Raw genomic sequence first — 15,186 nt, forward strand, 5'->3', positions numbered from 1 at the left:
TATTACTATAAAATTTTGATTTTGACACCGAATTATTTTTTTCTCAATTATGTTATTATATTTACAATTTTGTTGCAATATCAATCAAATAATCAATTCTCTTTGTTCTTCCGGTAACCATTTTTTCCGGATTGCAGTAAAGTCATTGATTTACCAAAATTTCAATTTTAACACCCATACTTAGAGGGTGTTTGGATAGGTAAAAAAAAGGAGCTTATAGCTTATTGCTTATCCCTACCACTATAAGTTAAATTTAAGTGTTTGGATAGAAAACACTAAAAATCAACTTATTGATTATTTCTAATCCAAACACTTTGTAAAAACTGTCAACTCTCATCACTAATAAGCTAATAAGATGTAAGCTAATTTATCCAAACATCCTCTTAAGGGGTGTTTGGATTAGCTTATTAGCTTATTACTTATAGCTTATTTGTGGTGGGAATAAGCAATAAACAATAAATATGGGAAGAGATGCTTATTAAAATTAGTTTATTTAGCTTAATAAACTGGATTTTATCCAAACAATCAAATTAACTTATTATAGGAATAAGCAATAAGCACTTATTTTTTTCCTATCCAAACACCCCCTTAATCTTAATTAATGTTCCACACTCTAAAAACTAGGTGAACTTGAAATATTTTTGGATGAAAACACATGGTTCATTATAGTCCCATGGTACCTAGTGGAGTCATACACACCCCTTATCATTTGATAGTACTTTGACATTTACTTTAACAACGTTTAGAACGTCTTACGATAACCTATCACTTATGAGCCAAATAAATTAGAAGGAAAACATTTCTACATATATGCAAGATAAATAACTATGGCTACATCAATCAATTATTATAAAGAAAACAAAAATAATACTACAAAATTACCAAAATCCTAATTGTGCGCAGTCCTTAAACCCTACAAATATGGCGCGTCACTGTTGAAGAATAATCGCTTCCCCCTCCCCATTCTGAAAAACCTTCAAATATACCCAAAAATGGAGCCGGAGTATGGCCTCGGTGACGGAGAAGGGAATCGGAAAACGGTTTTCGTCGACACCAGCCTCGACACTCATCTAGCTACTATCGTGTCCGATTCCGACACTGTTTCCGATCTTAAAGGTAACATTCGTAACCGGTTTACCCTAATATATATATCGTGTAATACAGTTTATGAACACATTTTGTCTTTGAGTTTAACCTAACTTCATTTTCATATTTGTCTTCGGTAGAGAAGGAACATCACTATTTTGGTTTGTAACTTATACTGTGTGTGTGTAAGGTTCCATGAACAGAGCTTAGCTTCCAGTCTGCATGTAATGGTATATTGCTCAGATTTAAAATTTGATGTGAATTTCACGATTTTTGAGAACCAATTGGTGACGGAATTGAATTTTGTAACTGCTAAGATCATCATTACTTTTGCTTATGTGGTGCAACAAATCCTATTTTGCATTACAAATCTGTTGTTCCATATAAGATTAGTTTGGCCTCTGTGTATTATGAACAAATCCTATTTTGCATACACCAATACCCTTTAGTAGTGTTAGGGTTCCAACAATATGAAAGTAGCAGAGTAGGTTTAAGCTCATTTTACAGAATATCTGTTGGTGTGTTGGTAGGGATACTGAATGCACACTAAATGCAGATTTTGATTCTTATCAAAACGTTTATCATGCTTTTTTGTGCAGGGAAAATTATGTTAGAACATCGTGAATGCTTTCCTGCCATTGGAGATATTAAAATCCATTGTTTGAAGGTATTTTCTTCCTATAACATTGTGTAAAGATTATCAATCTTGTTTCTAGCTTTTCATCCTTCAAACTTCTCTTTTTTTTTGTGGCAGGTAAAACGTAGAGGAAACTATTATCACTTATCAGACTCTATGCTTGTTAAGAGTGCATTTGGGAATAGTCAAAAGAACTGGTTTCTCTCAGTAGATGCTTCTCACTTAGAGCAATGTGATGGGATTCAACATAAGCCAGGGGATCAACTAGCCTTGCCTTGGGTAAAAGATAGTCGTTCCATTGATACACATGATAGTCAAACTCAAGCAGAAGGACCTTCAAAGCTGTCTCTCATCCATGGATCATCATCAAAGCATCCCAAGATTTTTGTACCCTTTGTGAATCAGAAACTCCCTACTTCTGATGGTTCCTGTAAAAAAGCTTCAAAGAACATTGAGGAAGATAGGTCATCTAATCTTGAACCAAGTTTAGAGCAGCAGTTGGATCCTAAAGTAACAGAGAAGTTGTATGCTGTTGTTGATAAGGAGATAAAATCCAAGAAAAGGATACGGGAAGTGCATAATGAAGATGCTTCTGTGATGAAAAGACGTAAGACTCAGAGGACAGAAGGGGATGCAAAAGCTCTAGAAGAGAATAGAGTTTTAACAAATGATGCTGACAAGGTAAAGAACATGGGAACAAGCATAAACGATGAGAACTCCATTGAAGACAAATCAAAAAGTAAAGATGCTGCTTTGGATGGTGTTGTAAACAAAGCTATGAATGAACATACAAGAACCACATTGGTGAGTCAGAAGAAGCCAAAAAGAACTAAAAAAGGTAAAATCTCTGCTCATGATCAAGTAGCCATTGTTGCCCCTTTGAGTGTAGAAGATGTTGGAGAGGCGACACATCTTCAAAAGAACACAGAAGCAAGTGAAGTTATTCCTGATGTTCCAATGGTTATGGAAAATAATATTCAACAAGATATGCCTTTTCAATCAAAAAGTAAAGATGCAGATTTAGATGGTGTTGTAAACAAAGCTATGAATGATGAACATACAAGAACCAGATCTGTGAGTCAGAAGAAGCCAAAAAGAGGTAAAAAAGGTAAAACCTCTGCTCATGATAAAGCGGCCATTGTTGTCCCTTTGAGTGTAGAAGCTGTTGAAGAGGAGACACATCAGAAAAACACAGAAGCAAGTGAAGTTATTCATGATGTTGCAATGGCTGTGGAAAAGAATATTCAGCAAGAGACTTCTCAGAAGGAGAAATGCAATGAACTTGTTGAAGAGGCTGATATTGGGAATGAAATACCTTCATCATCAATGAGTAAGTCATACATATGATACCTTTATTATATCCATATAACTTTAATTTTTCTCAATATTTGTAGCTGATTAAGTTAAATAAATGTCTTTTCAGAAGGAGCAACTGCTGAAGATGAATTGCTAGTGAAGCATGCTGATGATCTTGTGGTTGACATTTCTTCAACTGTTCCTACTCAAGTCTTTGATGAGAAAACCATTGATGAACAAAACAATGATAAGACTAACATAATTAGTGAAGTTTCAGAGAAAACATCAATGGATGATTCTCTTAAAGTTGATGATCTGATTGTGAAAGAGGTGAAGATTGCAGAAGCAAAATCAAGAAAGGAAATCAAAGAAAGACACAAGAAAAAAAACGTTGGAAAATCTTCAAAAAAGGATAAAGTTATTGAAAGGAAAGAAACATCAATAATAGATGATGATTTGCATGTTGATAAAGATGCTGAAATTTCAAAAACTAGTCAACTGAATGCAGAGATTTCAGAAAAGCAGAATGAGAACATGGATGATGATGCACAGACTATCAAAAGAAAAAGGAAAAAGAGAAACACGAAATCAGGTGCTGATGTATCTCAAACAGATGATGACAAACTTAAATCAAAAGCTGCACAAATTGAGAAAAGTGAAATTCCTCAAGAGACCTCGAAGAATGTGACTCTATCTCAAGCTTCCAAGGGCAATGATGTAAATTCTGATGTTGGTAAAGGATCTCATGAAATCGACTTCATGGACTACTTTTCACCTGATAAAACTACTCCTCTTGACAATGTTGAAAATAGGAAAGACACTAAATTGTCTGTGAAGGAGAAGAAACCAAAAAGGAAATCAAAAGAACAACAAAATGGTAATGCGAACAAAGTCTTGATTCCAGAAGCTTCTACAGATGGAGGTGTGGTAAAAGACCGAAATGCCCCTACTGTTACTAAAGTAAAAACCCAACAAAAAGACGATAGTGCGATTCAATCTCTTTCAAGAAATGAAAACAACAAAGCCTTGTCCTCGAAGAAGATTCCAGAAGCTTCTACAAATGGAGGTGTGGCAAAAGACCAAAATGCCCCTCATGTTACTAGAGCAAAAACCCAAAAAACAACAACAAAGATTGATGCTTTGAAGATTAACAAACCACAACCACAACCATTTAGTGAATCGGACTCGAGCTCAGAATCAGAATCATTTGGCAGGTCTTTGAAAAGTCAAAAAAAGATTACAAAACAGCAACCAACTACTCAAGTTAAAAACCTGAAGAAAAATGTGCCAGGTGTCAAGAGATTATTGAGTACACCTGGAACAATATTTGGGGATAACAGTGATGATAGTTCTGCTGATGATAATGCAATCATAAATTCAGATTCCAGCACACGAACTCCATCAAGAAATCCATCATCACCAGGAGAAAGTGATTCCAGCATAGACTCCAGAAGATATGGTAATTTGATTTTTATTTATTTTCTTCACTAATTTTAATTTATGCCACATAAAGCAGCATTGATTTTTATTTCGTTTTATAATGATTTCTTTTGAATTTGTATCAGAAGTGAAAAGAAAGGAAGGTGGTGGAAACAACAATATGAACTCACAGTAAGTTTGGTGATATACAGTTTGTTTCCCATTTCTTGCTTGATGTATGTATGTTTAAGGGTAAAATGGTCATTTGAACTTGTATGATATGATAGGAGCAGGTTGAAGAACATATCAATGGCTGAGCTTTTGAAAAGTTCAAGTAGATACAAGAAAGCCAGAGTCACTGCTGCATCACAGTCGCAGGTCAATGATACAGAAAGCGAGCCTGTTGACTTTGTTCCAGAAAGTCAACCCGTGGCTAAGAGATAAGTTTAGGGGCATTTTTGTCTCAAATTTTGGTTAGGAAGGAAGGCTATTTTTTATAATTCAACAACTTTTTAGGTGTGGTTTTTACTTCCTATTTCTGTGAATTCTCTTGGACATAGGTTTAATTTTGATTTTGTTTTTGGTTGCTGTCTATTAATACTTACGAGGTTGAGGATGAGGGCATTTATGTCTTTTGCACGTACCAGGGATCAAGAGTGAGTCCTTGTTTGACCATTTTGAGTGGGACAAAAAATAACAAATTTTGTTCCCTTTGTTACTTGAGTAAATTACACGAATGGTCCCTATGGTTTGAGGTTATTTGCACGTTTGGTCCCTAACTTATTTTTTAACTCGGAAGGTCCTTACATTTTGTTTTTGTTGCATGCTTAGTTTTTGTCTTACCTAAAAAAAACTATTTTGCCCTTGATTTTTTAAACCCATTTAGGTTAAAGAGATAAAATAGTTTTTATTTATTATTATTATTATTTTTAAACATAAATTGGTTTGAAAGAGACATGATTTTAATGTAAAAATACTTGTCTTGTTTTATTTTTTTTGAACTCCTTTTGTTCTTCTGTCGTCATTGTCCTTTCAAATGTTTTCTAGAAAACAAGTATTATTTACTTTGTGGTTGTTTCTTTTAATCCCCCGTTGATCATTTTACCCATATATTTGAACCAACAATGTTCAAAATACCAGTAAATTATGACAATATTCATCAAATCCAACAGAGAAAAGCTTTGAGGGAAGAAAGAAAAGACAAATATAAAAATACACTAAACCTGACTTTTTAAGCTTAACTTAACCCATTATTATCCGAGTTATTTGCTAAAATGACCAAATGTCGTCTTCGTTTGACCCAACTTTTATCAGCAATATAACAAATTGACTAGCATTTCCATGTAACAGTCATGGCGTATTTGGGTTTTAACGTCTTTTGAGTTTTGACATAACACAGTACTGATAATAGCTCAAGATTAGACATTTTATTTGGGAGAACTATATGCTGTTAACTAGCTATGAACATAAGTTTTTGCTAACCTCTCATAAGTAGAACTTTTAAATACCGTATTTATATCGGCTTCTTCCCAATGCAACCGTTACAAAAATAATAATAATAATAGTAATAGTAATAGATTTGGTTTAGCATAGTGCCATCAATTTTTTGTGAACGGTAGCCAAATATATTAAACACAAAACATTACAAAACTGGCAAAAAGCTAGCAACAAACACAAATTAAGGCATGATTGGGTTTTGTAACCACATAACCTAATTGATCATAGCCTTACTAACGAAACGAAGATTCAACAACATAATCAAACAAAATTTCTTTTTTAAGCTTTGGAGATGAGAAAATTAGACCATTCTGATATGTCCATAGCACCCAAATATTGACTAGGAAAACAGAGTCATGATCGTTCGTTCCATTCTAGCAATCGGCCGTGCATCCACCCACTCCATCATTTCCCAAACCGACGAAAAAGAAGGAATAACCAAGTCAACCCATAAAGCAATGTGTCTCCATAACTGTTTGGCAACCACGCAATGAAGAAAAATATAATTGACATCCTCTTTATCAATAAGACAAATGAGACAGAATGGAATCCAAATTAACTCCCCTTTCCACCAAACCTGACCTTAACCGGAATTCGGTCAAGAAGAACACGTCAAAAAAGGATATTAATTTTTTTAGAGAGAAAATGATTCCATCTAGTAGGGCGTAAACCCGAGGGGAGTCTCTCATCATCAATTCTTCTTCTAGTCGACCTCACTGAAAACAAACCCGAAGGATCTAGGTCCCACTCCCATTTATCTGGGATCGAGTGGAGCTGAATGTTCGAGAGTAACGCCAACAAAATGTTTAACTGTTGAGACTCAACACCACCTTTAATAGAACGCCTCCATGAGAAGCTCCAACCAGACGAAGAATACAAATCGCCTAACCAAGGCATTTTCACTGGTAGACAATGCAAACAATCTATGGAAATGCACTTTTAAGTGAAGTCCCGCACACCAAACATCCGTCCAGAACAAGTTTTGATTACCATTACCAATAACTCTATGCATACAGTTTTCAAGAATAATACCGTATCATGTAACTGATTAATAGACCTCACAATTTTTTTCCAAACACCACCTCCAATTATCGGGCGAGAAGTATCCAAAAAACCACCACTATCCCTTTAAATGAGTTTGATCAGATGAACCCAAAGAGAATTAGGGCTAGAAAAGAATTTACACTTCCACTTGAACAAAAGGCCCAAGTTAAACGTATCCAAACTGCCGACATCTAGGCCACCATTAGAACAAGAGTTGAGAATCACATCCCAACTAATCCAGTGAAGGCGGTAGTGACCATCTTCAAAACCCCAAAAAAAGGGACCTAAGAGTCTCAAGAATGTGACAAACAATAGCAGGAATACGAAAAATAGAGAATAAATAGATACCAAGACTTCCCAAAACAGACTTGGTTAGGGTCAATCTCCTTCCAATAGAAAGAAGCTTCATTTTCCAAGATGACAACATCTTCTTAAAGTGATCCACTATCGACTGCCATCCCTTGACTCGAACCATAGATTCACCAACCGAAATCCCAAGATACAAAAAAAGAAACGAATTCGGGTGGCATCCGATAAAAGGAGCCAAAGTAGCAACCTCGTCACCACTAACTCCAACCCCATGTAAATTAGATTTAAGAAGATTAATTCTTAAACCTGAGATCAAGTAAAAACACCTCAAAATACGAATAAGGTACGCACATTTTCTTCATCCCACTCTCTTAAAAATAACACGTCATCTAATAAAAAAGATGAGAAAGGAATATGTCATCAGAATTCAAAGGAACGCCACAGAATACTCCTTGCGCTACAACATCTTCCATAACAATATGAAGACCCTCCATGGCGATGATAAAAAGGAAAGGGGATAAAGGACCCCCCTGATGCAAGCCCCTGAATAGCTGGAACTCTTCTCTAGGGCACCCATTTAACAAAACCGAAGATCTAGCATCAGAGAACATAGCCCGAACCCAAGATCTCCACCTCTCTCCAAAACCCATGAATAATAGTAAGATTCTATCCAAATAATCCCAACAAATAGAATCATATGCTTTTTCAAAATTGACCTTAAGAATTATGAGTTTCTTTTTTCGTTTCTTAAACCACCTAGTCAGTTCATTCACCATAAGAGGACCATCTAAAATCTGACGCCCTTTAAGAAAATCAAATTGTTCTAACCCAATAACATCTTAAAGCACAGAAGCAAGCCTATTAGCTAACAATTTTGCAATGACCTTGAATTGAATACCGATAAGACTAATAGGACGATAATCGGTAATTAACATGGGACTGGAGACTTTTGGAATAAGAGTAATAAAAGAGGAGTTGCAACCAATAGAGAAATAAGGTCTAGCAAAAAGTTCTTAAACAAAGGCTATGACATCATTACCCAATAAATCCCAAAAGTGCCCGATGAAGCAAAAAGTAAACCCATCTGGACGTGGAGCACGATCCAAACCACAATCCCACACCACATTTTTTATTTCTTCTACCCTGAACATAGACTCGATAGAAGAAGCAAGAGTCGGATCAACAATTTTGAACCTGTGACTTCTACAAACCATAGGAATACCCTGAAACGGTTGAAATTTGGCTGCATAATAATCAAAAAAAGTTTTTTTTCAACAATACTAGGTTCAACAAGTCATTCCCCATCCAAAGTAACACCTCTAATCAACTTTTGTCTTCTTCGTTATTTTAACAAATCATGAAAAAAACCGAATTTTCATCCCCCTCCACAGACCATTTAACCTTCGTTTTTTGAGAAACATCCAACGACTTAGTTTTTTCTAACTTGGCGATATCACCTAAGATACCTAACCATTCTGCTATAACTTCATCATTTGAGATGTCATCATCAATACCTTTATCAATCTCCTTCAAGCGCACCAACAACCAACCGAGAGTTAGCCCATCAAATTGATCATTGTACGCTAAATGCCAACTCCTAATTTTAGTTTTAATAAATTTCAGTTTATTTTTAAATAAAACAAACTTACTCCATCATGGATTAACAACAAATTTCGATGCAACTCCAATAAGAACATCATCAAAGCCTTCCACATGTAACCAGGAGTTAAAAAACTTAAAGGAAGACGGCCCATAGTCAACCGGATTACAATGCAACAAAATAGGGCAATGAACAGACCATTTCCTATCTAAAACAAGAACTTGTAAATTTTCGAAAGCCTAGAAAAATCCTCTGAAACTAAAAAAACTCAAGTTTGCTTAATTTAACACCAACAACATCGATTCTCGTGAACCTCTTACCAATCAAAGGCATATCAATCATATGTTAAAATATATTTTAAGGAATCGTGCTTCTACAAGATGGAGCACACATTATTATAATTGACTGTCCATAATTAATTAATCACCCTCCAAATCATTTTCCAAAAACAATAAATAAATAATTGTTAGTCGGTTAATCTAACACCATTTGAGTTGAATTCTTTTTAACATTTTAGCAAATTTGTTCGACTCTGTTTTACCATCTATTGAAAGGAATTTTTAATACTAGATGTTTGGTTAAATAAGTTAACCGAAAAGATCAAAATTACTAAAATATATATAAAGAAGCAAACAAGAAATAGTTCAATTAGATTGTGACCATGATCATTCACTTAACAAATATACTAATAGCAAAACAAGAAACATAAGGAACTCGTACGACTAAAACGTGTTCAAAATAACCTAATAATGTGTTTTAAATCTTCTATTTATGTATCACTCAATAAATTATCATTTTCTTTTCCTAAACACCACCTCAGTATCCAACCCGAAACCGTCAACTTTTCTAGACCGAACAAGATCCGACCCGTTAAACAACTTCTTCAACGGTTCAATGCTATACAAATCATTAGCCGAATACTTATCCGCCCGTCTAGAAATTGCCACGTGTAACACACAGATTCCACCAGGCTTCAACGTCCGTTCAATCTCTCCAACGAATTTATCCGGATAAAGAGCATGGTCAAACACATTCGAAAACTCAAAGTCAAAAGTCTTATCATCGAACGGTTGATGATGAAAATCACCCTTGATCACAATAGGCGGGTAGGGTACAAGATCCAACCCGATTGAATCATTAACTCCGACCCGTTTCAAAGCCTCCACTTCCTGCCCGACCCGAGCTCCAACACAAAGAGCCTTTGATGAATTTGTGAGCAGTTTTTCTTGTTTTAATTGGCTAAAAAAACGGGTGAAAACCCGAATCTTTCGGTCCCAATCCCTGGAAGTCCATATTTTTCGGAGTTTTGGGTTGGTGGTTTTGTGAAGCTGGTGGTGGATGTAGGTGTCGTAGGAGGTGTATCCGGGTCGGATCTTGAGTCCGTTGATGGTGATTGTACGGTGGCCGGAGTTGGGGTGTTTGGATTGTAGAGAGAGAAAGATGAGGTAGAAAAGAGAGAGGAGAATTAGAGAGAGAAAGAAAGCTTTGGGTGTTGATGATTTTGGTGGGTTGATTGCTTCTTTCATGTCTGCGACTGCAACTGCAATATTATTTGCATGATTTCATCATCATCAATCTCTCTTTCTCTCTAGAAATATTCGCTTCTCTCTCTTGATCGACCCTTTAAAATATTTCTACTGAGAAAGACTTGTAGCAATGTTCCACTTCTCGTACCATCAAACACTCTTTTTCTTTCTGAAAACTGTTTTTTTCCTGTGGTTTCACCTCTCTCTAAATCCCTTTCTGTTGTCTCTCTTTACAAATGTTCGAAGGTGTTCATGACAACTGTGTGTTTGTGTGTGTGTGTGAGAGAGAGAGAGAGAGAGAGAGAGAGAGAGAGAGAGATTAGTAAAGAAAAGAATGGACAAATGGGCGATAAAACAAGAAAGCATGCATGATGATATATGGTGGAAGAGAGATGGTTGGTTAAGCATAATTATCACTTGCTTCCTCGTTTTATAAACTTTTTATATATATATTTAAAAAAAAATGTATAACTGCTTTTCTCAATATGTGATATTTGACATGCATAATACATGCTCATTTCGAGTATTAAGGGACTAAGATCGAAATCGGCTGGTTTAAATAATACATAAATAATACAGGCCTAGGCTTGGGTTAGGCTCGACTCATATAAGGTATATCATAATTTTTTAAAATAGTGTTTATTAAATATTTGTTTATTTTAATAGCTAAAAATAAAATTATATATATATATATATATATATATATATATATATATATATATATATATATATATATATATATATATATATATATAGGCTTGTTTAGGTTCGGGAGTTTAATTGGGGTTAGTAACACAAGCTCAAACTCCAAATCTTAAGCTGGAGCTTGCCTCGGCCTCGTTTAAAATTGATTTCGAGTCGAATTTTTAACAAGTCGATCTCGAGTAGTTTACGAGTAGTTTGACTCGTTTGCACCGATATGTTTAACCAGTTTAAATGTGATTGATTTTTCTTGAATTATCTAACTTCTATAAATAGAATCTGAGTGACAAAAATTCAAATTTGTGTGTTACATCGTATTCTCCAGTAAACTGTAAATTGGTCCCTATATTTTTCTAAAAATCGGGGATTGAGTCCCTAAAGTTCCAATTTTGCACAATATGTCCTTATGGGAATGTTTTGTTGTGTTTTGGTCCTTCACTTTAACCCTTCATTATATTGTCTGTTAAAATTTGTGAAATAATGATTATACCTTCTATAAGTTACTTAAAATATATAAAAATAAAATAAAAACATATACTCTTCCCAAGACCCCACCCTTTTTTCTTTCCTTTCTAAGGCTTCAGAGACTTAGAAGGATAACAATGACTTTGAGAAGGTAATAACTTATGTGGTACTTAAACTATGTTGCGATACCTAACTATTGATACCTCACATTTTGATAACTAAACTTTTGAGAATTTTTTTTGGGACCATTGAGCTTTTCTGCAATCTAAAACTATGAAAATGATGATTTTGAATTAAAATATTTTCAAATGATGTTTAAAACTACCTAGACGAGGAGTGTTTCATACATGATATTTTCCTACACCACAAACATTTCCCTATACTGGCTTGCTTCATTTTATATTGTTTCAGGAATACTTGTTGCAGTGGGGGTTAATGCACCTCTTCATTTATCAATTTCTTTTTGGACAATGTAACACCTCTTCATCAAATACACCCTAACGTACTTTAAACAAGTAATGATAAGTTTGTCCCTACCATAGTGCCATTATCTAGCTTAGAGTTGAAAACTTCACAATTATTTAGCAAACAATCTAAATGTGTTTTACATGTGAAGTATAAATTACAATTAAAGACTCACAAATAATGTCCAGAGTAAACCAAGTAGTAGAGACCTAATCAGAGAAATGTGACCTAACTTAAAGAACTATAGGAATCTTAGTAAGCCAGTCATGTGCCTTGTCACTGACAACCTTGAATTTTGCCATTACCATTTTGAAATGATTAATTGATGTACTAGTACCATACTTCCACAAATGATACTTGAACATTCCCCCTTCCATTGATGCTTCATGTTTTTATAAATGTGTCTTAAACATCACCTATGTTATGCATTTGGAAACACATTTTCTATGGAAGGTAATACTCCTTACATATTAGTTTAAACCAAATTTAGCATAAGTAAAAGCTTCAAAAGATAACATAAAAACAAAGTTAATATTTATTCAAACCTTTTTTCTATCATATACAAATCTGTAGTTGCATGATGCATCTAGATCTAAATCCTCTCCAAGGCACTCCGAAAACTATGTCCATGAACTGGTTGTCTTAGCTTCAACAATAACATAAGCTCAAGGTATATTGCATTTTTAGAACCAAGACCTACAACTGTAAGGATTTACCCAGGATACATGCCTTTCATGAAACACTTATCCAGTTATAGTAAGTCTAGATTATAAATTCTATAATGTTAGTGTAACATCCCAAAAATACAGATATAATTTTTGTTTTTAAATTTATTCAATTCATAAGATACTGATACCAAAATATTCAAAAAAAAGTCATATTGTAGCATATTATCAGAGTACAAAATCCGAAAATCACTAAGTGCGAAAAGACATAGAGTGATGCGGTGCGATCAAGTTGGGCCCTTCCCCTTCGAACTAGAAGTACCTGAAACAGAAGTTGAAAACTGTAAGCACAAAGCTTAGTGAGTTCCCCCAACAAACCGCATACTAAACAAACATATTGACAAGTATATCTGGGTGCTGGCCTACCCCTTCGGTCTATTTCAATCGGATAATGTCAAACATATCTGAGTGTTGGCCTACCCCTTCGGTCTATCTCAACCGGATACTGCCAAACATATTTGGGTGCTGACCTACCCTTCGGTCTATTTCAACCAGATATCAGGTCTATTTCACCCTACTACTACCACATAATATCATAATAATAATCACCGAGTCATCAAGAAAATACAGACATGACTGACAATTATCACAAAGAAAATCATCATGCTATAACATACTAGAGGGTTGGCCTTGGTGCCTTCGACCCACGGCTACTGCGAAGGAAGACTCACCTCAGACTGTGGGTATCAAATCACACTCAACAGATGATTCACGAACTGTAACGACCCAAAAATCAAGGGTAAAATTTTCATTTTTAATATAGCTAAAACATTGATACCATTTATTTCATTAAGTAAAATATTTATCATAGTTTATCCCAAAATCATTCATTGCGGAAATTATAGGCGTGTGCACTGCGATCAATCCGAGCCCTTATTTTCCAAATCGATGATACCTGAAACCATAAACAAAACTATAAGCACGAAACTTAGTGAGTTCCCCAGAGCATACCCCACACAATCCACATAACCACATAATCCATGTCAGCTATAACAACTACATAAACCATAACAATAGCATAAGCATGCATACACACATATAAAGATGCCATGGAAACCATCCAAGGTCTTATTCACATACTCACGTAAATCATATCAACTACACAAGCCATGCATATAAACATATAGGGAAGCCATGGAAACCCTCCAAGGTATTACACCGGGTGCCCTGAAAACCCTCCAGGGTCTTAGCCCACTGCCATGGGAACCCCCACATGTTCTTCACTAACTACCAATCAAACCATACGTACAAACGTATAAGCTAAACATGTAAACACATAAGGATGCCCTGGAAACCCTCTAGGGTCTTACATTGGGTGCCATGGGAACCCCCACATGGTCTTAGCCCAATGCCATGGGATCCCCCACATGGTCTTAACTAAGGATCCACGGAAACCCTCCAAGGTCTTACATCCTAGTGACTTGGGAACCCCCTGAGGTCTTTACCTAGGATGCCGTGGAAACCCTCCAAGGTATTACACCTAAGTGCCCTGGGACCCCCATTGTTGGTTGACAGATTCCCGAATAAAACTTCCATTGCTGGTTGACAGATTCCCGAACTGTCAACATCAAAATGACACCCAATTAATAACTGGATTTCAATGCATAACCATAAATCTACACTTGGGGTAAATGGACCATTTTACCCCTAACCTAGCTTGGTTCAAAAACCAAGGCCCAAACTCATACTCTCAAGGCCCAAAAGGCCAATAATCAACCAAGGCCCAACATATGGCCTGATTTTCCAAATTATGCCCAAGTCTCTCTAATGGGTATTATTCTGAAGCCCAATAATTTCTCTTAGTCCATAAATATGTTCCCAATTGGCCCACAAAGGCCTACAACAACTTAGTCCAATAAATGTTAGGGTTTTTCACATAAAGTGACGATTAGGGTTAAGTGTTCCTACTTAACACCTTAAGGACTTAATCCATTAAGTCCAAACATACAATGAAATCGGGATTGAGTCATATCTTCACTCCAATGGTCCAAAATGCGGGTCCCGATAAGTCCAAATCAATAATTCCAAAATTAGGGTTTTCTAAACCCTAATTAGGGTTTCCAACCAATTACAATCCAATTAGGCCCAAAAGCTAAGTCCTTAGGCCCATTAGGATTTCATTAGGACAATTAGGGTTTTCCTAAGTCGGGCACCACCCACTACCACCTTGGGTAGTGGTGGTCAATGGCGGCTCACGACGGCGGCCACCACCTCGCGATGGTGGTTACGGGTTTTCTTTTCATTATTCCGTCACGATTACACTTTACAACACCATACACACACTCCCTAACATAAACACACACATACACAGCCACCCTAGTGGTGGCCGACGGTGGTACATGGCAGCAGCCACTACCTCACGGTGGTAGTGGTGCCTGTTCTTGTTTTCCGACTAAACAAATCATACACAACACA

At 35.8% G+C, this 15,186-nt stretch overlaps 2 protein-coding genes across 5 annotated transcripts; one reads left to right on the top strand and one right to left on the bottom strand.

The window, feature by feature from the left end:
* The first annotated feature begins 874 nt into the window (after window positions 1-874).
* LOC111882284 (uncharacterized) lies at window positions 875-5,077 on the top strand. Of its 4 annotated transcripts, none has more exons than XM_023878639.3 (6): window positions 875-1,116; window positions 1,686-1,753; window positions 1,841-3,053; window positions 3,147-4,478; window positions 4,588-4,630; window positions 4,732-5,077. In XM_023878639.3, exons 1-6 carry the CDS (start codon window positions 993-995, stop codon window positions 4,880-4,882), a joined length of 2,931 nt encoding a protein of 976 aa, XP_023734407.1. In that variant the 5' UTR covers window positions 875-992; the 3' UTR covers window positions 4,883-5,077. The 4 variants fall into 4 exon arrangements, with proteins under 4 accessions (XP_023734407.1, XP_023734406.1, XP_023734405.1 ...); XM_023878638.3 differs by having other exon boundaries at window positions 876-1,116; window positions 4,585-4,630; XM_023878637.3 differs by having other exon boundaries at window positions 877-1,116; window positions 4,726-5,077.
* A 4,479-nt stretch (window positions 5,078-9,556) lies between these two features.
* Window positions 9,557-10,795, bottom strand: LOC111882275 (uncharacterized). The gene has a single exon (XM_023878624.3). It carries the CDS (start codon window positions 10,412-10,414, stop codon window positions 9,680-9,682), a length of 735 nt encoding a protein of 244 aa, XP_023734392.1. The 5' UTR covers window positions 10,415-10,795; the 3' UTR covers window positions 9,557-9,679.
* Window positions 10,796-15,186: the final 4,391 nt, after the last annotated feature.

Source organism: Lactuca sativa, chromosome 8, assembly GCF_002870075.4.
Source record: "Lactuca sativa cultivar Salinas chromosome 8, Lsat_Salinas_v11, whole genome shotgun sequence".
Taxonomy (NCBI): domain Eukaryota; kingdom Viridiplantae; phylum Streptophyta; class Magnoliopsida; order Asterales; family Asteraceae; genus Lactuca; species Lactuca sativa.